Source organism: Mastigoproctus giganteus, chromosome 8 (assembly GCF_048544385.1).
Source record: "Mastigoproctus giganteus isolate SK-2022 chromosome 8, ASM4854438v1, whole genome shotgun sequence".
NCBI classification, from domain to species: domain Eukaryota; kingdom Metazoa; phylum Arthropoda; class Arachnida; order Uropygi; family Thelyphonidae; genus Mastigoproctus; species Mastigoproctus giganteus.
Window position 1 is genome coordinate 11,244,257 of NC_143582.1, and position 25,282 is coordinate 11,269,538.

General features: G+C 35.0%; 1 protein-coding gene across 6 annotated transcripts in view; it reads right to left on the reverse strand.

Moving 5' to 3' along the window:
• The window catches only part of LOC150081248 (phosphatidylinositol-binding clathrin assembly protein LAP-like), a 325,729-nt gene that overhangs the window by 32,816 nt on the left and 267,631 nt on the right, over nt 1-25,282 (reverse strand). For all 6 annotated transcript variants that reach the window (XM_090379536.1, XM_090379532.1, XM_090379535.1 and 3 more), the window contains one exon: nt 7,144-7,309. In XM_090379536.1, coding sequence (XP_090235662.1) covers nt 7,144-7,309 — 166 coding nt within the window. The remainder of the gene's footprint in view (nt 1-7,143; nt 7,310-25,282) is intronic.

The following is a 25,282-nucleotide window of genomic DNA, read 5'->3' on the forward strand; positions in this document are numbered from 1 at the left end:
TTTTTTTTTTTTTTACAAATGAAATTCTGAATGCAATTATGAGTATCCAGAGCCGAAACTATGGTAGAGCAAGCAGGGCCCCCATTCCCAGCATTTTAATGGTGCATTCGATCTGTTATGTATTTTAAAATTGCTTCATTTTTGATTTAATTACAGTCAAGATCTCTGTTTAACAAACTTCTTTATAGTGAATTTTTTTGAATTCACATTGGTAATTACATTTAAAATGGTTTCCGTTGAACGATGAAAATTTCCATGTAATGAGCGGATTAGGAGAGAACTTTGTAATGCATTGTTCTCACCTCTGGCCTTTAAGTAATTAGAAAGTGTGAATTAAGGATGAACAGGGATTACCGTTTCACAATGTTAGTGGTGTCTGTAAAACCTATGCAGTCACTTACCAAGAAGTCGCACTAGTCAATAAGCTCTCCATAGCCAGTCAGAGGATTAAGAAGATTCTCAACACGGATTATAGCCTACGGTCAACCTGTGTTGTGGTTCCCCTTTACTCCAACAAACAGGCACATGTTTTTCGGAGAAGTGAGCGATCCACGCCTTCCAGTAAATTTCTCCTGTCTGTTTACATGGTCACAGTAGCTTAATATCCGTGCGATTCCAATGTTTTTAGCATTTAGCATTAGTAGAGGCATTTGATGCAAGAAAGCAAGCACTGTTTTGCACTGTATTCAAAGAACTAGTGAGTAGCAACATGGGGGGGGGGGGTAATTGTGGCAACTAAGGTATTATATAAACTTTATGAAGATGAAATGTTGGCAGATTTTGAATGTTTGTCGAGGCTTTCACTGTGTAGAAAATGTTCTAAAATATAATGGTATACAGGCAATAATTAAAAAAACTATCACCAATCTCCAAAAAATTAGTGCAAATTAAGGATGACTGCTAAAGAACTTTATGTGGAAACTATAAAGATTGGTAGTGTGTTCAGGCCATGATGAACAGCTTGTAGTTTGCAGACAGCAATTGTGGGTTGGAAGAATTATCCCGCTTTGTGCAAACATTTTGAATCAGAAGTGAAATACTCCGGGTTATTAAATAGACTTTTAAATTTGGAATTTCTTAACCATTTAGCACTAATGATCAACATCCTGCAGGAGCTCTCTTACCTTTCAGAAGCTTTACAGAATCACAATGGTAAAAGCATAAAAATTAATTATTTGAACTATCAATGCTATTGCTAATTTGAAAAATTCTGAAGGAAATTATGAAGCTAAAACTGAGAGCATGTTGAAGTGGAAAGAATTTGAAGGAGTCAAAATCAAAAGTAAAAAAATTACCTCGTGACAAGTAATTAAATGCATTGTTTTTATCCTTAAAGGATAAGTTATTAATGCAACAGGGTGATTTTAAATTAAAGAAAATGACGATACTATTGAAAGAAATTTTAAACATATGTTACCTGAAATCGTGAATAAAGGGCAAGAAAGTGAAAACCAAATAAGAAATTCATGTCTTCTGATAAAATATGAAATAAAAGTTAATGATTTTAGAAATTGTCGAAGACAGTTTATCTTTAAAATTGAGTGAAATTCCCTTTTCAATTAAGAAAGCCAGAAAATATCTTTGAAACCACTGCGATTAGCAGTGCTGAAGCTGAGTGAGCTTTCAGCGTAATGAATAATATTGTGACAATTAAACACACATCTAAATGGAAAACTATTGCTTCAATTTGATCCAGATCGTCAAGTCAAATCATTCCTCTGTAATCATCGCTCAGCCATTGAGCAAAGCAGAAGATCGACAACAAATATCAATGAAGAAGTAAATTGTATGTGGCAATTTTTTGAATAAATTTTTCTTGAATATTTGCGAAATTTTTTTCATGCAATCTGTGTACTTTTTCTAGAAAGTTTGATTTTTATGTAATATTTGTTTTAATATTGTGGAACGTTTTGTGATAGTTTTTATTTTATTTGTGATATGGGAAATATTTCATCTTATTTTTTTTAAACGCAATATTAAAATTTTATCGTGAAAAAAATATATCCGTTATATTTCCCTAGTTAAAAAAAATAAAATAAAAAAAGTTGCATGTGCCAGGCATGCGCAGTAGACGGTTTATGCAAAACATCCTTTGCATTTCTTTCAGGTATTTTGATTCATATATAATTGATTAAAAAATAAGAGCTTTTTATTGTAAAAATTTTATTGATCATTCCCAAATTTTCATAATTTCTGGAAGGCAAGATACAATGGATTTATGATAACTAACATAAGAGATGTATACTTGCAATTGCAACATATCTAAATGTCTCTGTAAAACAGCACCGATTGATGTACCGATCTTGTAGTTGAAGCGACATACGCAGCTCTTAGGGGCACCCAAGAATGGAATGTAACAAAAATAAGAGACAAAGAGAAATTGTTGACAAATATTTGTATTGTTGCAATCATACTTACTGCAGTAGTAACTCCAGGAGGCATAATTGTGACATCATGCTATTCAAAAATTCTAAAAAGTTAGAACTCAAGACAGTCATATGCAGTTATCATCGTAAGGCGAGGCATGATGACCAGGTTTAATTATTTTTTTTAGATAGACTTATCTACGTTTTACACATTCACTTATACACATAGTTAAGGGGATAATAAGCCACATCTGTCCATCCCCTGAATCCACCTCTGACTTGAGATATCATAATGGTCACGAAAAATGCACCCCACATTCTAATCACTACTAAGTAGAGGGAGCGTGGGAACTGCCTCTGGTGGAAGTCATGGATGACATCACTTCCGTGCATGATCAAATTTACTCAGTAGAGAGTCAGAAAAACTGCAAGCCCATTGTTAAAATATTCACAGCCCACCACTGACCAAACCCAAATTAGTAGGATGCATTCTCCATCTAGAATAGCATTCATAATGACCATATTATGAATTTGATCATTGATGTAGAGGAAACACTTAACATTACAATATGCCTAGTCTTGAAAAAGAAAAATTGGTTGGCTTCCCATTAATACATTTTTTGACAAAATATCAAAAGGCATGTAAAAGGCTGTTTAAGAATGGGTAGTGAATCTCCATTACTACCCAGGTAGTATGCATGCATTGTTTTATTATATCTCATTGTGAATACCTTCACAACAAGTTGCCTAGGTATTGCACTACTTAGAATAAGTAATGTTCTCTGGTAGAGAAGATAACTGTTACTTATTCTCAGATGGGCACCACCACCAAGACAGCACTGTTTTGAAATATGGTATGGGATAAAGTTCTTGGTTATCCTCATACTATCCCTATTAGACTTAGAAAAGAGAAAGATGTAGGAAGGTGATAGTAGGAGAGGTAGAGAAAGGAAATGCCATAGAAGGAAGAAAGGGGCAGTTGCTCCTTCAACTCGCACTCAAAGCTCATATTCCTCGAATAGGCAACGCTTCCCCAGTAGAGAAGACTGTTGTTACTTATTCTCGGAAACTCCATGAATATCAGGCTCCCCCCAGCGACCGTTTCAAAGCTATTGGCCTATCATCAGTGGATGGGCAGGTACCCAGACGCACTGTTTCGAAGCTAGTTGACTTCATCAGTGGGTGGGCAGGTACCATGTTGCAACAGTGACAACCCAGTTATGAAGTATAACTCCACACTATGAGAGATGCTTGATGGTGTGCATGGTTTAATCTAAATATATTCCGTGATTAAATGTCAAAGAGTATGAAAAAGGCTGTTTAAGCATGGGTAATGCATCTCCATTTCTACTACTCAGGTAGTATGCATGCATCATTTTATTATATCTCTGACAGTTAGTCAAGAAATATATTTAGATTAAACCATGCACACCAAGCATCTCTCATTGTGGGTTATACTTCATAAACTGGGTTGTCACTATTGCAACAGGATACCTGCCCACTTATTGAAGAAGCCAACCAGCTTTGAAACAGTGCTGTCTAGTTGGTGCCTATCTGAGAATAAGTAACGATAGTCTTCTCTACCAGAGAAGTGTTACTTATTTGAAGTAGTGCAATACCTGGGCAACTCTTTGTGAAGGTATTCACAATGAGATATAAAACTATACATGCATACTGCCTGGGTAGTAGAAATGGAGATTCATTACTCATGCTTAAACAGCCTTTATTAAGATATAGATGCAAGTTCAACTATTATTAGCTTTTTTCTCACTCACCCCAACCCCAGGGCCACCACAACCCTATGTGCTACCAGTAAGCAAAATCAAAAATGCTACCCCAAAATATTTGGATTAAAAAATAAAATAAGGCATAAATAAAATAGCATTCATTTATTAAAAGAGAAAATAATTACAAAATATCTCACATATAATATAATGAAACACAAGAAAAAATAACAAAATCATTCTGAAATTCTGGAAATAAACTTCAAATTCTAAATCACAGCAATCATAATCTATCACAATAATAAAATAAAAGGAAAATTATAATTTAAAAAAAAGTATATAAATTTGTTTCCTTGCTTTAAGAAATGCGAATCTATTAAATATTTCATTTGTTTATTTTTTTCCAAAAGGTCACTTTCTATTGAAATTATTGCCAAATTAGAAAGTTTGTTGTTCAGACATTGTCGATCGTATATAATTTGAATTTTAATAGACTCCGTTCACCTCAGGCAGCTGAAACTGGTAAAGTTAGAAAAATTTAGTCCAACTGCTACAATCGGAAAAGTATCTGTAAAATCGTTTTTAAAAATATATTGTAACAATTCAAATAGAGTAATATAGTATTATTTTTAAGGGTAGCAAAGAAGAATTTCTTCATACAGCTTAATTAAATAAGGGTAGTGAAGAAGAATTTAAGGTGCATTAAATATGAATTTTGTTTCGTTCACTGTGTTTGGTTTTTTGTCTAACACACTATTTGCTCACTCATAACCCAGAATTTGGAAATTACTAACATCAGAGGCCCAATTACAATCAGAATTTATGAAGCTAATAATTATAGAACAATTTTATCAAGTAGGGAATTTGTTTACGGCATTGGGTGCACTTTCACAAGGTTCTTTGTGTATGCCATATTTGGGAAAACCACATCTACATGCACAGATTTACAGGTGTGTGCAGGGCAATATCTGTCGTTGCTCAAATTTACACAGACCAGCCAGGTGGCCTGCGCTACATACACATGCTCCAGTTTGACTGCACAAACTTGGCCTGTGCAGGCAAACCGGAGCTACTGCAAGCAGGACCTACAGATGCTTGAAGGCAAGCATCTGTAGGTACCATAATGCATACGAAATTAGTAGTATTACTGCCAAATTTGAATCCACTAAAACTGCAAATAACAGAGCCTATATCAACCAAACCAGCTTCCATGCTATTTATTCAGCCACAGAACTCAGTCAACATTCACATAATTATGACACTCAAAAGGATTCTGCAATAATATTAACAAAACTGAATTCCAGTTATAAACTATTATTAATACACGAAGCTCTAAAGCTTCGTGTATTACTAATAACCATTGAATGATTTCCCAACTGAACCTCGCACGATAACATGTAAAATTTCCGGCACGCACGCACTAACCATGCACCATGGGAGCTAGAGTTAACCTTTATAACACTCAGAATTTCTTTCCCAAGCAAATGGACCAACTGATGATGGAACTGTGAAAGTCCAACATTAGGACTCTTGGTTCTTTTCATTCTTAGCTTCATAATCATTAATTTTTATGTATAACGATCCAAGCAGAAAAGAGTGCTTTTTTTTCCTCCTCACGGAATTTGATATTTTTTAATTTCCCATTTTAATTTCTTCATTATATTTTAACCATATGAATTAGGAGGTAAGTTTTGTGATATTTATAAGCAATGCTAAAAAACTGAAATCGTATAAAGAATCGAAGCTATAAGCATATTCTAACAAATAAGTTGCACATGGTAACACAAAAAATACTTACCCCAAGAAAAAATTAAAACAGTATATAGTACGGTCAGTCCTCGTATAACATGCGTTTACACTACACAAATTCGATCATACACGGTTTATAAATAGGGGAACAATGCCGTATATAACACGAACCGAATTCGCTTGGGCATGATTCGCCTTTGTATTTACAAGAAATGGCAGTCGAACTCTGGAACCACCCAAACTGAAAGAAGAGAAGTTTCTGAAAATGTATTTGTTTTTCATACGATTGAAGATTTCAGTGAAGTGGAAACACATTTCACCATAACAAAAATAAAAACCCATAATTTCAGCTATCAGTATTATCGCAAATGAAATTAGATAGAGTTTACTACCCGTTTATAACAGATTTCACCAGCAGGAACACAGCTGGAAATTACTTCTTTGTTTATTCAGTTGCTACATGCGGGCAGCTTTGTTTATGTGTATTATCAAGCGTGCCTCCTCATTTGTCCTTTTTATACTGAAATTGTTTTATTCAGTAAAAATGAGTAAAATACTTAGAGAAAAAGTGTGAAAATGAAGCCTGCTTGGTGAAGATACTACAGATTCAGAGAGAAAAAGGAAAGCAATACCACAGACTATCAAATTCTTACTGGGGAAAACTTGTAGCGGCCTCATACATGTATTTATGACCAAAATCACACCGGCCTCCAGCCCACCAGGATTTCCACAGTCGATAGAGGAAAAAAACGAAATGATGAAACGCTTTGAGCAAAATGAAAGAATATGATATTGCATGTATCACTAAATAGAAAATTTTGCTATAAAGAAGTTTGTTAATTAAACAGAGGTCCTATTTGCATAAGTCAAATTTTTTGGCACCCTCTTGAACTGCCACCTGTAAGCAACGCTTACTTCGTCTACCCACCTGTGGCACCTTCGGCCTCCAGCCCACCAGGATTTCCACGGTCGATAGAGGAAAAAAACGAAATTATGAAACGCTTTGAGCGAAATGAAAGAATGTGATATTGCATGTATCACTAAATAGAAAATTTTGCTATAAAGAAGTTTGTTAATTAAACAGAGGTCCTACTTGCATAAGTCAAGTTTTTTGGCAACCCTTTTGAACTGCCACCTGTAAGCAACACTTACTTCGTCTACCCCCCCCCCCACCAGTCAGAATTAGATAGCAGTAAATTACTAAGTTAGAAAGCAAGGAGCAACACTGACTGAAAGGATGTAAGGGAGAAAAATAAAATTAATTTTTTGAAGAAAAGAAAACAAAAATGGTAAACTTTACTTACTTTTTAAGTGCTTGCTTTGGTCCATTAATATCTAAATTCTGGGCCAAATTTGCTAAAGTTGAATCTAAATCTCCTTTTACAATACTGGTTGCTCCAGAACCTTTATCTCCCAAACTTGACAATTTAGAAGACTGTGGTTGCAGCATATCTCCAAATGCATCAAATCCTTTAAAATAAATAAATCATTTACAAATGCAGGTAAAAAACAAAGAATAAAATCAATATACTAATATGATTAGATTAATCTTATCAAAATTAAATTTTTCTAAAATCTTAAATTAACCATTTGACATTGTTTTATGAATGCCTCCCCCACCTCAGAGGAAACAGCCAAAGAAAGCCAAATTATATCACTTCAGGCATGTCTCACTTGCTACTGTAGTTTATAAGTTCAGCTTAAATAAGTTGTCTACAGAATCAAGGTTACCAAAAACTTTCCTTGAATTAGTATTAGTAGTGGCAAATGATGCAAACTTATACAGCAATAGTCAAATTCCAACTTCACCTGTCCATCTCTAATAATTAATCTAATTCTTCCTTAAATTTATTCAAACTATCTACTTTTATAACACTAGACAGAATTATCCTCTGGCTGAAAGCAAATTTCCACACAATTTATCCTGCAACCATTGTTCCTCCTTCCTTGATTTAAATTTATTCCCCTTGTGTTGTAAGAACAAGAGTAAGGATGTCATCAACGTTAAGCTTACTCAATCAAAGCTTCAAATACCTTAATCAGGTCTCCTTGCAGGTACCTAATTTCAAGATGCTGCAATTTGCAGAACTGTAGCCTTTCTTGGTTAAAGTACACTTTTGTTCCTCTCACTAATCTCACTGCCCTTCTCTGCATCTATTTCAAAAAATCTAGATCCTTACTAAAATGCTTCTAGACCTGTATCCAGTGCTCAAATGTGGCCTAAGAATTGCATTATACAATAGGATAATCACCTTATTCTTGCTAGCAAGAATAAGGTGATTATCCTATTAGCAAAATTCCTCTATATCACTGAAAAATCCTCATGAGCCACCCTATCAGCTCATCTGCACTGCTCAGAACTTTGACTTCCAAGGTCTTTTCATTCTCTAGTGCTTTGAGTGAAATACCACACAGTACATTAATTCTGGGATTACAATAATCCACACGAAGTACCTTGCATTTGTCAATGTTAAACTGTCTTCTCAAGCACGTCTGGCTAATTTTTCCAGATCTTGTTACAGTGGCATACACTTATTACTGCCATTAACTACCCTGCATATCATCTGTAAACTTAGACATTAGGCCCGATATGCTTCATTAGTAGTTTTAATAAATAATAAACAATGGGTGAAGTCCCTAAGGTTCAATGCAATACACAATGAGTATGGCATTGAACCCTCTGGGGACTCCACTAACATTAGTCCAAAAAGAGCAGTCCCCATTGATAATCATTGTATCTTCTCCCACTCTACCCATAGCAGTAGCTTGCCCCTAATGCCACAATTTGTATAGCAGTCTTTCATATGGAACAGTATCAAAAGATTTTCTGAAATAAATATGTCAGAATATTTTTTTGCATCCATCTCCTTTGTTACTCTGTCACAGTATTCAATCAGGTTGATCAGACAAGATTGCCCACAACTGCATTCCTACCTAAATTGTTTTACATTACTACTTTAAATGAGTAACTTATTTTTCCAAGAACAGAGGTCAAGCTTACAAGTCTAATTACTCATTTCACCCCAACCAAACTATAAAACAGCTTAATGATGCTTATCCTCGCCAGAATAACTCCTATCGCATATACACCATTCTTTGATACTTTGAATGCATACAATTTTGAACATGTGAAAAATCGTTTCTGAAAAATGACTGAAATGAATATCCGCTTACTAAATAAATTCAGTTACTACGAAGTCACTCCCACTTTTCACTCAAATTATAAGCCTCGTTGTCACATGTTTAAAAAGTCAGCCACTATGAAGTTTAAGTTCAAAAGTTTCAACTGGCCTTAATTTTGAAACCTATTTTAAAATTTCAGTTAAAAGTCATCTCTAAATATATGATGAATATTAACTTCAGTTAACCTTATTCTCTTTTGTAACAAAATCTTTGTTGGTTACTGTCATTAGCTGCCCATTTTAGTTTAAACAAGGTAGATCTTCAACTTCTTTCCCAGAGTTTTTTTTTTTTTTGTGCTATAATGATCCTAGAAACCACATAGGTAACTCAAGCAGTTATCATTGACTTCCAGTATGCATTACCAAAATTGATTGTGGGAATGACTGATTGTTGTTTGGTTTTTAGGAGCATTAGCAACTAAGGCCATATTGCTCTGGGATATGCGGTGGTCATTCCCTGACCTTTCCACATCCTGTGTTTGGTGGTGATGGGCTCGAACCCCGGTCTAATCAAGAAGCATGTGCTACGCACTGTTGCTCCTTCCCACCTGGCTACGGAGGCGCCAGGGGAATGACTGACAATTTCAACAAACTCAATTAACATAAGATTGTCTGACAATTCTAAGAGTTGGTCTTAATCTAATTATGATTATTTTGAGTTGATCTGCTAACAACATGGAAAAATAAATTTTTTTGTATAAAAAAAAAAAATGCTCACCAGTCCACCAGCTCCTCATGGATAGGTATATCAACTGTCCTCCAAAATGCTTATTGGGAGGACTTGATGTTTCTTTATGTATCACTGGTTTTCATGTTTTGGGTTTATAAACTCAATTGTTATATTCCCAAGAATATTAATACTTCTCAGTTAACAATTTGTTTTAATTAGACAAATTAATGTTTTCAATTTCTGCAGTGATTGACATTCTGTTTGCATTCAACAATCAAAGTAAATCTTCAGCATTTAAATTTATTTCATTAGACTAAAGCAGCACGCCAAAGACATTTTCTATTTTTAGCAGAAACTGCTTCTCAATGATTTTACTAAAAAAAAGTTTACACTATTTAAACTGCTTATGTTATAAGAGCATAACACTAATAATGAAAAAAAAAACTGCCAACTGATGAAAAGTTTAAGATACACAGCATATAAAACACCATAAACTAAAGTTAACATTACTACCCTTTTTCAAACCCCAATTAAGGATCAAATACCTTTTAATCATAAAATGCAATAAAAGCCTATAATGCAAGTGAAAAATTAAGAAATTCTCAAGTTAAAATATGGTGTACACACTTGTTTAATAATAAAGCTGAATGAGCTTTACTATTAAACAAAGAAATCAGTCTACCTGAATTTGGGATTATGGTGTTTATAGCTTTCTAACTTGCATTAAAATGATTATAATATTAAGAGACACTAATAGATCACTATTAGTGCCTTTTAATATTATAATCATTTTAATGCAAGTTAAAATATTCCTAGGGTTTTTGGGTATAAGCAACTCAGAAGGCTCTGCTAAGTATCTATATTTGAAACAAACAATCAGATACCAATTGCTATGGATTGCTAAATCCTGAAGACTTTGCATCTGCATGGGGTCTTAAAAGGTTAAAACTAAACAAAGTGAACATCCTTTATTTTACAGGCAGTACAAACTAGAGGACATGTATTAAAGAAGAACAGTTGTAGACTGGATATAAAAAAAAATTCCTTTAGTTAAACATTTAACTGTTTCAACAGCTTGCCACTCAATTTCATACACTTCAAGCTTGTGTATTTAAGAGGATGGACAGATATCTAGATGGATTTTTTTCTTTTAAGGTCAGGCTTCCTCGTATCAAGGTTACTTTGATTAATACCAATACTATAATAAAATCTGAAACTACAGGATTTCCAAAAGATCTTATACTTTTCCTATCATTAGGTCCCATTAAGTCATGTATATATGTATACACTCTGGCTTTTACCATCTATATGGTATTTTAAATCTTTCTTAAGCCTGTAAGCAGAAAAATATGCAGTTCCTGAATGTATTTTACTAGGTTGTTGTTGTTGTTATTTGGTTTTTAGGAGCATTAGCAACTAAGGCCATATTGCTCCGGGATATGCGGTGGTCATTCCCTGAATGACCTTTCCGCATCCTCCGTATTTGGTGGTGACGGGCTCGAACCCCGGTCTAATCAAGAAGCGTGTGCTACGCACTGCTGCTCCTTCCCACCTGGCTACGGAGGCGCCTATTTTACTAGGAAAATCATGTGAACTTAGCTTAGTTCATACCTAGTTATCCCATAAATACTGCTAAAAAAGCAAATGTGTGTCAAATGAGCATATACAAACAACTTGTGATCCAGCTAAGACTTAACTTAGTATGTAAATACTGTTGACATTTGTGATCAACAGAAAGAACTGTATTGCTGTCTTTATTCAGTGTAATGTTAATGACATTTGGAGATAGTTTTAAAACATTGCAGCCATTGGCTATCTGTCAGTTTATCAGAATGCATATTACAAATGATACACAAGTCGATGTAAGAGGTTGCCATCAACATACTGTCAGGTCTCTACAAAACTGCCCAGACATTCAAGTAGCACAGTTCAATGAAATCTTTGCAAGCAGAGGATAATAGCTATAAAAACAGCTTTTGACCAGAAATGTTTTAGCTGATTACATTAGACTGAAGAGTGTGGGGTCCAGTACACTTTAGAGCCAATGTCCAATAAAACTACTACTTTACCAGCATACCTAAATGAGCTGTATGCCAAAAAACCTCACTGCTTAAGAACAATTCAATAGACAAAATTATGAACTCATTCGTGGCTCTACATTTCTCAGATCACCATCTACCTCTCATGGTCTAGTGGGAAGCATTCTATTAAATGCCATGCTGAGCTGCATTTTCATATAAATAAGAAAAGAATACAAAATCATACCAACAAAACATTGCAGAGAAGGTAATGAAGTCCTGAATGAAACAATGCTAAACATAGACATACAGCACTAAGTATTCCAGCATCTATACTCAACAATAGGAAAACCACCCATTAATCTCAACATCTCCAAATGCAATTAAAGTTCGGATTCGAATCTCAGATTATAAAATATGCTTTCTTTTTTGCTGAAAAAGATTAACAATCTTAAACTTTATCATCTTCACTTTGCTACATGCCAGCCCGAAATATGGCAGCAATTTAATTAATAAAGAAGGTAAGGCTTCTCTTAACTTCATTAAAGTTTTCCTCATTTTTTGTATTAATCCTTATAATTGTTTACTAGTTGGTATATTTTGTAAATTTGTGTATGATTGATTATATTTCATTAGTTTTGGTTTAAATGTCTTTGCTAGCACTGTAATGATAAACAATTGTAACGACTTGTTCATTTCCTCACATCTCCATTGACAATGCATTGAACAGGAAATTCTCAACAGAACAAGTTGGATTACACTTTGTTATAAAAGAGCTAAGCTGAACTTTTTTTTTTTGTTACTGCTTTTAAAAAAGCAGTAATTTTTGTGAAGTAATTTTTGCTTAATTGTCACTAAATTTTAAAAAATTTAATAATAAATACAATTTGATATTCGAAAACTGATATTCATACACTAACGAGCATGTTTTGTTCATACCATGATATCAAAAACAGAGTTTTAAATAGGAAGCTGTTACTACTATTAAAATCTACACATTTTAAACAAAATGTGTAGATTTTAATGCAGGACTAGACTAAGTATATGGGAACGAAGATGTTAAATGTTTTGCCATTCTTCATCGTAATAAATGCAATGACAGGAATGATTTTAGTGTTAATATACTTCATTAACAATGTAGGGGAACTTATCTTGAGTATGCACTGATTATGCACTTTAAATACATTTAAACCACTAGGCAACAAAAACCAAAAACAGAATTAGTGGTACTGTATTTACACAACTACATCAATGCAATTTTTAGTGAACTGAATGTGTCTTTCTACCAGAAGTCTTTTTCACTCTTAAGCCATTTGATTTTGCAAATATACAGAGATTTTTTTTAAACTTTAGGCATTAAATATGAAATTCTCAAAAAAAATTTTTTTTTTTGTTGTTGTTAAAGGCATGCAGAACTACAGTTCCACTTCAATCACTCAACTGGTTTCATAGTGCTTCAGAACACTACCTTCTTTCTATAATGTCTACTGTAATTGGTTACACTTAAATTTAAGTACTATTTCTAGTTATCTCCCTACAAACTGATACCCAGAGGGGTTTGTCCACCCCACTTTTTTTTTATAGATTTCATATCAATTCCACGAATAGGTGTCCCTCTCCAACAGTGAAGTATTTTATTCCTAATCTAGATATGCTTTACCACCTGTGAGATGCTATCCAAATGATTTAAACTACAAATAGGGCAAACAAAAATTTAAAGATGCATAATAACTACCAAATGCACTGATCATGTCTTGTCAATGAACATCTGGCAAACCATTGAGTTTTGTTTACCTGCAACCATCCTTCACACTAGGCCTTAACCTTGCCAATATCTTCCTGAAAGCAATTCTGATGTAGCAGCCATTCAACTTAATAAAGTGGTTACAAAATGTTGTGTGATACTCAAAAATAGTAACAGAAAGAGACATGATATATCATTTAAAACTCTTATAAATCACTGTTTCTATGAAGGTTACACATATTTGGAGTGACAGTAAAGCATAAGGTTTGTAACCATCTTTTAAACATTAGTGTTTCATAATAAATCAGTTTTAAAGCATACTGAAATCTCATTTCTGTGATGCTTCAATTCATTAGTTTAGCTTAGTGTTCTTTTGTATTTTATTAAATTTCTGCAGTGGGACAATGCAAAAGATATTCCATACTTTGTTAATATCATGATTTTAGCATTAGTAGAGGCATTTGATGCAAGAAAGCAAGCTTATGCAGCATCAGCCAAAATAAAAAAAAACCGACTTCCACTTCACCCCTCCGTTCGTTCAAAATACCTGTCCAGCTGAGCCTTAAACTTACTTAGGCTATCAACCTCCACTACAAGGGATGGAAGTCTGTTCCACCAACCAACCACCCGCTGGCTAAAGGCAAATTTCCGCACGTCTATCCTACATCTGTCTTTCCTCAATTTGAATTTATGCCCTCACAGGTGATTATTCTGAGCTAGAGGAAGAATCCCATCAGCATCGAGCATGCTCAAACCATTCAAGGCTTTATACACCTCTATCAGATCACCTCGCTGATGCCTAGTCTCCAGACACTGTAATTTGCAAAACTTAAGCCTTTCTTCGTAAGAGCACCCCTTTGTTCCATTCAATAATCTTGTTGCCCTTCTCTGTACTCGTTCCAGCAGCTCTACACCCTTCTTGAAATGAGGCCTCCAGACCTGTATACAGTACTCTAGGTGTGGCCTGACCATTGCCTTATACAAGGGAATAATTACCTCCTTATCCCTGCTGGAAAAATTCCTGTATATCATTGACAATACTCCATGAGCTACTCTTGCAGCCCATCTGCACTGCTCAGAGAACTTCATATCTGGCTGCACAACCACCCCCAAGTCCCTTTCATTCTCTACCACTGTCAGTGCAGTACAGAGTTGATACGTTGCTCTGGGGTTGCTGTTTCCCATGTGTAGTACTTTACATTTGTCAATGTTAAACTTCATTTGCCACCTCTAAGTCCATCTGCTCAACCTTTCCAGATCCTGTTGCAGCAGCATAGCGTCAGTAGTGTCATTAACAACCCTGCCAACCTTTGTATCGTCTGCAAACTTGGACATTAAGCTTGATGTACCGTCATCAATATCATTTATAAATACAGAAAACAATGGACCCAACACTGAATCCTGAGGGACTCCACTAATAAAATTAGTGGACTATGAGAAGTGTCCATCGATTACCACTCTGTCATCTCCCCCTCAACCACCCCTTTTATCCATAGCAGCAATTTGCCTCCAATGCCACACTGCTCCAATTTGTGAAGCAGTCTTCCATGTGCAACAGTATCAAAAGCCTTTCTAAGATCCAAATATATAAAATCAAAGTTATTCCTGCATCCAGTTCTTTTGTGACTGCATCATAGTATCCAATCAAATTGATCATGCAAGACTTTCCCTTAAAAAACCATGCTGTGTCCGAGCTATAACTGAAGTCTTGTCTTGATGATCCTGCAGTGCTTCTTTAATCAGTGCCTCCATTAATTTTCCTGGAACAGAAGTTAAACTCGGGTCTATAATTGCTTGTGTCAGCCTTTGATCCTCCTTTGTGAATTGGGGTCACTCTGCACATCTCCAGTCTATGGGTACCTCCCCTGAGTCCAAGGAAGCTCTCATAATTATGGCTAAGGGTTTGCGTACTTCCTTTGCCACCTCCTTTAATATAACTGGATAGATCCCATCCACCCCAGGTGCCTTACTTGTGTTTATCTTCAACAATTTCTCCTCCACTTTACTCTCAGTTATTACAAGATTATCTAGCTTACTGCTAAAGTTGAATACACCTCTGGCATTCCCCTCACTGAATAACTCCTCATGTGTGAATGTCGATGCAAGATATTCATTTAGTTTGTTAGTAACCTGAGCAGGATCATCAACAGTTGAAACATCGATATCAAGTGGCCAATCTGATTCATCCCCTTCCTTCTAGTTTGCATAAGTAAAGAATTCTGCTGTTTTTCTTTGCATCCTTTGCCAAAGATTTCTCATAATCTGCCTTCGCCTGCCTAACCTCCTTTGTAACTTGGTTACAGACTAGCTTATATCTATCATAGGCTTCTGTGTTACATGTTAATTTATGTATCCCATGCATTTTTCTTCTCTGCCATATGTCTCATTAGTTCATCTGACATCCATTTAGGCCTAAACCTTGAACAATATTTCTTAGTTGGTATGTAAAGCCTAGTAGCTTCCAAGATAAATGCTTCCCATTTTGAATTTGCTGTTGGTAACATCATCAGTTGGTGCCACTGTATAGAATTTAAGTACTGTCTCAGACCATCGTAGTCGCCATTACGAAAGCAAAATCCCTTCCCTTTACCCCTGATGATAGTTACCTCTGAGTAAATCCCACTTCAGCACACTGATCACTGCCACCTAGTGGTTCCTTTATCTGCAGATTCTTAATGCATGAAGAATCACTACTGATAATCTGATCAAGAGTATTACTCCCTCTAGTTGCCTCCTGAACATGCTGATGTAGAAAACAATCATCCAATAAATCCACAAAGCCTTGCTAGTGTGTGAGTGACCAACCCACAAATTCCAGTCAATATCTGGGAAATTAAAATCCCCCTTTATAAGACTCTCTGATTTACTGGCCCACTCTATTTCCCCATACAGTTTCTTATTATACTCAGTCATTAGGCCTATAGCACACTCCTACTCTCAATTTGATCTCCCAATGCTTATGTCACACCAAACTGACTCGACACTGCACTGCACTGTCCAGCAATGTTGACTAGCTTCATTTGCTTGGATTTTATGTGTTTCTTAACTAATAGCATAACCCCTCCTCCCTTCCTATCCTGTATATACACATTGTACTCCCCAAATTCCAGTTCTACATTCCTTATATCTGTGTGACACCAAGTCTCTGATATCCCAACAATATCAGCCTTTGATGTTTTGAGCAATACCTCAAATTCATTTACCAAACTCCTAGCATTGGTGTACACACAAGAATACATGCACCTGTTCCTATTCTTAGCTACCCTAACACAACCCAGTGTTTACTTGTACCACAATGACTCCCAGCAGTCTCTGAAATATCCTGCATCTTGTTTTCCAGGCTGCCACTCATTCCAATAGAAGCAGTGCAAGAATCACTTTCACCTCTGCCAGTGGCTAATGTTAATCTATTAGTCCTTGTATCCCCCCCCCCAAGCTAGCAGTTTTCTGACCCACCTAACACTGCCTCAATAGCATCAGCAAATATTCTTGTACCCTTTCTATTTAAGTGTATCCCATCCCTGTAGAAGCAGTCTCTCCTGTTAACAAGTACAGACCAGGCTGAAAAAATTTTACCCCTTGAGCCTTGCACAGTCTTTCCAGGGCTGAATTGATCGACAAGGCTCTCATCATACTCCATCCTATCGTGCCTGGGCAGAATTGCAGACACTTTCAAATTCAACCATAATTCACGGCTTTTTTTCAACAGTGACCTGTACTTGTTATGTAATTCTGCCGGTCTCCTACTCTTAATATCATTAGTGCCAATGTGTATAACTATATTGTGCCCTTAAAAGATTATATCTGCCCTATGTCATCAACCTTTGCCCCTTGCAGACATGCCCTGGTCCTGTTCCCCCTATCCTTTTTACAAAGGATGTTCCCCATTTCCCTGACAATAGTCACCAACAACTACTAGTTACTGTGGGACCAGCACATTCTGCCTTTGGGGTCGCCACTGTGTTGCGTGATGACCAAGTGCAAGCTCAGGAGTTGATATGGGCAGCTAAGAGAGAGAGCTTGATGGGCCCCTCAATTTAGATCCTTCGAGGGCATCCACCCTGTCCTTCAAGCTCTCATATAGGCCCATAATTCTGAGTTGTCGCCTGATTTCCTTACATCGCTCACACACAAAGATATCCCCCCCATGGCAATATCATGTCCTGTACCCGATTGCTCCACAAACATGCAAGCAGTGCATTTTAAAAGGCTGTGATTCAGAGGGCAACTGTCCCCCCCCTCAGTTCTCCCCTGAGCCACAGCACTCCCATTAGCTTGAGCCTTTTGCTTTGCTGCTCTGAGTCATGATTGATTTAATTTCCATAAAATTTCGATACAAAATTATAACCTTAAACTTGCATCCCAACACAGTTAACGCTATATTTATATTTTTCAGTACTGAGTATTATCTACGAGTTCTGTTTATATAACTTCCATATCAAGTTATGTATATTAATTAATTATGTTACATTTGTAATCTAAGTTGTTAGATGTATTTAGTTAAAAGTACAATTAAATTGACAATGAAGTTTAACAAGATTAATAGATTTTACTGATTAATTGACAATATTATATTATATACTAAGCTTACGCTATCTAGTTCGGGATATAACGTTGTGTTGTAAAACAATGACGGAAAGTTTCGAACGGTAAATCTACAGACACTTAAAAGTATTAATTAAGTTCCAAATCTCTATGTATAAGGATCCTGACTAGATCTATAAGCTACTTATAGAAAATAATTTGACATAGTAAACAAATTGCCCTTAACTTCATCCTAAATTTCAAGAAAATGAGATAGAGAAAATTGTCCTATTGTATGGAGTAAAACTGTATTAGCACCTATCTCAAAAATTTAACATTCTGAACAAGACAGTAGCACCTATTAAGCAACTGACAATTAATGAAAATGGGATCACCAAAACACGAAGGCTCAAATGTGCTGAACAATTCGTTAAAACCTATTTGACATTCAAGTTTAAAAAATATCAAAAAACAAAGAAATCTCCATACCTATCTTTTTTTTTTTTTTTTTTTTTTTGATTTGGTAGTTATTGGCGCATCGGCTTCTGTGGCCATATTGCACCTCCCAAGGTTTTTGCAGTACTTTGATCCAAGCCCGAGGCGGGAATCGAACCCGCGACCTTTGGGTTGCCGGGCAGGTACTTTACCCACTCGGCTAGCCCGGTCGGCTCCATACCTATCAAATCATAAGTTGGTATAAATTTTAAGTACTGTCCTTATATTGTTATAACAGTTTATAACAAGATACAAATAGTATTTTTCATAAGAGAAATGGCAGTGAAGTCAGTGTTTCATAAGGTCATACTGAACATGTACGAAGTGTTCATCTGCAATTTGGAGACATCCAAAAGGATGTTCTAACAGTTACAAATAACAATCAACAGAAGTGTTACCCAAGCATTGTCTGCATGTGCAGTCAATGGCAGAGCATCAAAAGAAAATTTAGCCATTAGTAAGTTTTATATGTATGTTAAGATATGATATGAATTAGGTGCCATGAAAAGGTTTTGGCTCATGTAGCACAAATGCTAGGGCTATTTCTGGGCTCACAGTAGTGAGATTTCTACAGGCAGAAACATTCAGAAATTTCTCAAGGAATTTTTGAAAAAGTTTATAAAAACGGAAACTTTGTACCTAAATGCTTTTTAAATATTAATTTGTGCTTAGTTTGACTTGTTCATTAGAGTGAAATTACTGTCAAAATCAAATCAGAAATTTAAAAAAACTTTTATATTGTAAAAAAATTAATAAAAATCATTTAAAAATTTTAATGCTTTTAATATGCTTTTATTTATTAAATTTTTCAATTTCTGGAATAGAAATATAAAAAAAGCTAATTAACTTTTCAGCAAATACTTAAATGAATATGGAACTTTAAAAGAGGATCAAGAACTTATTTCTGGTAGATTTATTGAAACAAGTAAATAATGCTTTTACTATTGCCTAAATTGGAAGCTACCAGCTGTTTGGTACTTTGAATGAGGGTTTCAATAGCTGGAAAAAAAAAAAATAAAAAAAAAAAAAAAATAGAATGTCATTTATCTGTATGTCCATAGGGTTATGAAGGACAGTTTTACCTGCCTTACACCCTTCATAACCAGACAGTCAATTGTTGTTGGTACTTTGGTAAACTTGGCTAGAATTTGAAAAAAGCAAGTTGAATGATCTATAAAATTTATCTTCAAATTATTAGAAGAGGTGATCCACTACTGGTGGAAGCATAATACCATGGAATGTCAAGGTCTCTAAGTTGATAGATTTGACAAACATATCTTATATCTCAGATGCTATACATCACATGCACTTCTAGCTTTGGCTCAAATAAACATGAAGGAATTCAATGAAATAAATGCTCTTACACCACCTAGATTTCACAATGTTAGTAAAGGGCTGCTAGCCCTTCAGCTGATCAATGCATGCAAAGGCAAAGAAAGTTTCTACAAAATCATACTCTTATAGGAATGCCATGTCAGCTGCATCCCTTTATGTACTTGTATAAGAGAAGCACATTAATAAATATTACTTGCAGCCATGAAACAGCAATTTTTCTTTTTTAAAATATATAAAATACTTGCAAATGAATTGAATTAATGTTTGCCACTCATTTTTGTTAAATATTTTTCTTGCAGATTACAAAATATAGAAATATTAGCAAACTTTTGGTCACCCAATTCTGCTATGATGAATACACCTGACAAAAAAAAACTGTTGATGGCTTGAAGGCACTTATGTTATATTAAAATTGTAAAATTAATAAAAGCCACTTTTATATTTCTTACAATGAAAGAAGAAATGCCTTTCTAAATCAATTAGATTATACTGTGAGAATCAGATTAGAGGTTAAACATGACCAAAATTGGGGCCATACAACTGACCAAATGTGCTATATTTCTTCAGCTACAATCCATACTTTGGATCTGGTTCTGATGAAACCTTATTCTGTGGCACAGTCATACCATTTGTTTTAATAGTTTAATTTAGAAGTAATTTATTATAATAGTCATTTCAGTCAATAATTCTTTGGGATATGACAATGCAATGGTAGCAAGAGTTGAAAGATCAAAATCATGTTCTACTACAAGCATAAATGTATAGGTTAAGCAGCACAGCATTGCAGTGGGGGGGGGGGGGGTCATGACTGCTACTGCAACCAGCAAATAGCTTCTACCATCTTATCTTCGGAAATCAACTCCAAAGTTAAAGCACATTGTTTATTTTGAATGGCTTAGCCTATATAGAATATTTCTAACGTGTCAAAAGCTTTGATAAACAATGAAACACTTTTTTCCATTTAATTTATTTTTTTTACCTTAAATTTAGAAATTTATATCTACTAGTAACTGATAAAAATTTAAATTCGCACATTGCAGATTAACAAAACCTTTCGTGATTTCTGTGATATTCAACATGCAAGAACAAGCACCAACCTCAGCAATTTTATTTATATTAAGCTAAAAAAAAAATATATATTGTACTAGAGTGCATAGCTTATTTATGTACATAACAAGCAAACTAGGTTGCTAGTTGGTGCAGTGACCTCATATTTTTGAGGACCTTCAATAAAGTAGGGTAAACTGGTGTTGCACTACTTTAAATAATAAACACTACACCAGTAGAGATGTATACTGGTTTTTGTATAAAGTGTATAGTATTACCAGAAAACAGTTTCATCTCAGTCTCTTCAGCTAGCAAGTAGGCATCGTGAAGTGCATAAACAACCCACTGATGATATAAATCCACAATATGTGAGATGCAAGACAGTGGAGCATATCAGAAGCAAGTGAATTTAGGACATAAAACATGCTGTGAAAGTCATAAAAGATCATTGTACAAGGAGAGTATAGGCCTATTTATATACATAGTAAAGCAAACTTGGTTTGCTATTTAATATATTGATCTCATGATTTGAGATCAAAAAAAAGTTCTAGAACCAACTAATATTTGGGAAATAATGAAGCTTGCCAGCTATCTGATGGATCTTCATAAGAGTAATCTCCAAGGTACTGGAGATACACCAATTACAACACTTGCAACTTCTGAAAGCATTCCAGAGCTGCTTTTGGAATTGCTAATAGTTCATGTGGCATGTTCAGAATAATTTCCTCAGTTGTTGCAAATCTGTAACCTTTCAAGGAAACTAAGTTTGGGAAGCAAAAAAAGTTGCAAGGAATTAAATCTGATGAGTATAGTGGATGGGGAACTACAGCAATGGTGCTGAATAATGAAAATAATTCTTGAATGGAAGGTGGAGTGTGCACAGGGACACTGCCATGATGCAAGTGAATTCTTAAAGCCACTTTTCTGGCCATTTTCTCTGAACAGTACCATGCAATTCTCTACCACAATAGACCTTTAATTGCTTATGAAATTTAACTTCAGTAGCAAGGAAGAATTACATTCACTCAAGGAATTTAAAGCAATCAATGAATATCAACCAAAAAAAAAAAAAAAAAAAAAACTTATCACCCCTGGTAACTGTGCTCTTAAATTATCCATAGCAAGGATCCCACTCAACTGTTGTTTGACCTCCTAATCATGGTAACAAATTCAAGTTTCATCTGCAATTAACAACTAGTTAACAAATTTGTTGGAATCCTGAGAATTTTGAAATAATTGTCTTCATATAATTTATCCTCTCCTCGTCTGCATTCTAATCTTTTGATATCCATTTCACTAATTTCTTTTTAGCCCATACTCTATTTCTGGGCATTATAATGGTCTCAAGTAGAGAATATAAGTAGTGCATTCACTATGTATTGTAACAAAACCTGATAATCTTTCAAAAATCAGGTCATTACATAGTTTTCTGCAGCTGACAGTGGGTCATCTGTACCTGAATTCACCTTTGCTGACTACACACTTAAATTCAGCAGATGCTACTACACTGTGTTTACATAATGTCAAATCCACATGGACTTGTTTTCCAGAATGAAGTAATAAAATACCATTCAAAGAATGGTATTTCATTATCACAATTTAAATGTGAAATGAGATTGCACTGGACAACTTTTTCAAACCTAAAAATAAAATTTAAGATGTTAGATATTTTAATTTTATTAATATTTCTAATAGATGCTTATTTTATTAGCATGTATTTTTTTTTTTCAAATTAATATGTTAATGTTAACAGACATGAAAACAGACATATTTTACCTCTCAGATGTGTTTTAAAAACTGAATTCTCTTAAGCTGCAGCAAGGACATATTGTGATTTAATATCTAGCAAAGAAGCCATTAATGCATTCCTAGGAAAACTAAAATTGTACAGTCTTAATATCTCACACTGTGCATTTAACCAGTTTCCAAACCTTGCTTCAGTTAGCAGTGATTTAAAAGATGATTGTGTATGTTGATCATTTAAAAAAAAAAATTATGAAGACACGCAAGTTCAGTTCAAGGACCTACTAGAATCGAACATCCCAGATTGGGTGCTGATTCTATTTGAGGTAAATGTTGCTGATGTTGAAATTGATTTACGAGAGGAACTTGTTGAATTGCAGTCTGATGAGACAGTCCGAAGTCTATTCAAAAAAAGGAAAGCATGATGTATGGAAGAATAGTGACATTGCATGTAAATATCTGTTTTTATGGGAGAAAGCTAAAATGTATGTCATTGTTTTCCCATCATCTTATCTTGTGGAATCTGGCTTTAGTCATGTAACACAGTTGTTAACAAAAAATCGTAATCTACTTGATATAGTAAAAAGAGGAGATCTTCATCTGACTCCCACAAAATTGGAGCCAGATATTAAAATGCTAATATCAAAACATCAGACACAAGGATCTCATTAGTAGGGCCTATTTAATAGTCTTAGGAATTAATTTATATATGTTGTTTGAAATAGTATTTTTTTTTATTTATTTTTTTTTTTTACTAATTCTGTCATTACAAGTAAAAATGTTTCAGTTTTATCAATTAAAATTTTCAAAATTTGTAATTTACATTTTTTATATTATATTGGAATTTAATTATTAGCTTTTACTAACCTACAAATAAATATTTCATTTAGGAATATTACATATGTGTATATGGGGATCCACATACGTAAAGTTAGGACTCAGGGGGTCCACAAGCAAAAAAGGTTGGGAAACCCTGATCTAAACCTTGATTTTCCAATAAATGTGCTAAGGCTGTTCAAGAGAACGTTGCATATTGTAATTAACTAGTTTCTAATTCTTCAGTTTCATTTTCTGCCTACACCAAAGCTCGCAACAATTGTAAAGCATCTGCAGATAAAGAAGCCACTAGGTGGCAACGATCACAGTGTACTGATGTGAGATTTACTTAAAGATGTTCTATCATCAGGGGTAAAGGGAAGGGTTTTTGCTTTTGTATAGGTGACTACATTGGTGTCAGACAGTTAAAATTCTATACAGTGGGACCAACTGATGATGTTACCAACAACAATTTCTAAATGGCAAGCATTCAAGGTCTTGGAAGCTGCTTGGCTTTTCATACCAACTAAGAAATACTGTTCAAAGTTCAGGCCTCAATGGATGTCAGATGAGCTAATGAGACTTGTGGCAGAGAAGGAAAATGCACGTATATAAATTATCAAGCAACACAGAAACCTATGGTAGTTATTAATCAGTCCAAATTAGAGTTTGAACCGGCTAAAAGTAGAAAACTTGCTTCTTGCCCTAATGGTAGCCGAGCATTCTGGTCTCTTGCCAAAGCTATTGGCCGCAACTTTTGACCATCTCTGCTCCCACCTCTGTCCAAACCGAATGGTTCTGTTGTAACTTCAGCCAAGGATAAAGCTGACCTGCTAGCATCCCATTTTTTTTCCAACTCATGTATTAATGATGTTGGTAAAACCTCCCACCATTCCCAACAAACTCCATTCAATGCTTCTTGTGGTCTTCCATCAAAAGGATGTCAGAAGGATTTTTACAAATCTTGATGCTAAGAAAGCTCCAGATCCCGATGGTATTTCTCCACTTGTTCTCAAAACCTGTCCTCCTGAACTTACTCCTGTTCTTTGCCTCTTTTTTCACTTTCTTACTTCAAAGATGTTTTTCCTTCTGCTTGGAAATTTGCTCATATCCAGCCAGTTCCTAAAAAGGGTTTCAAAGCCCTCCCGTCCAATTATCGTCCCATTGCAATTACTTCTACTCTTTCTAAAGTGATGAAGAAATCAATTAACTGCCGACTCTTAAAACTATATAGAAACCTTCCATCTGATCAACGATTGCCAGTATGGTTCAGTCAGTGTTGATCCACTGGTGATATTCTTGCTTATGTTACCAATTTATGGACTAATTCAATAGAAAAGTTCGGTGAAACCCAAGTAGTTGGTCTAGACATCTCAAAGGCTTTCTATCATGTTTGGCATAAAGGTCTTCTAAACAAGCTTCCATCTTATGGTTTGCCAACTGTTTTTTGTAACTGGTTATCCAGTTTTCTCCCTGATCACTCACTGAGGGTGATGGTAGATGGCTCTGTATTCTAACTTCTCCACTAATGCCGGTGTCTCAAGGTTCAGTTCTTCCCCCCCACCTTTTCTTGTATATTAATGACTTTCTTCCATTGACTGGAAATCCTATCCATAGTTTTACCAATGATAGCACATTGCATTCCACTTTCCATTTTGAGAAACCTTGCCCTGCTCAATCAGCTTCAACTTCTCAAAATTCTGCTACCAATTCCTTATATGCCAATCTTCAGGTAATGGGCCAGAGTAAAGTAGGGGCCAGACGTGTTCAAAGCCACTAAGTGGATTTTTCTTATTTATTGATATGAAATTGTTTTTCTAAAACTTTTGATTTAAATTTAGTAGTATAGCATTATTTTGTGATATTTCT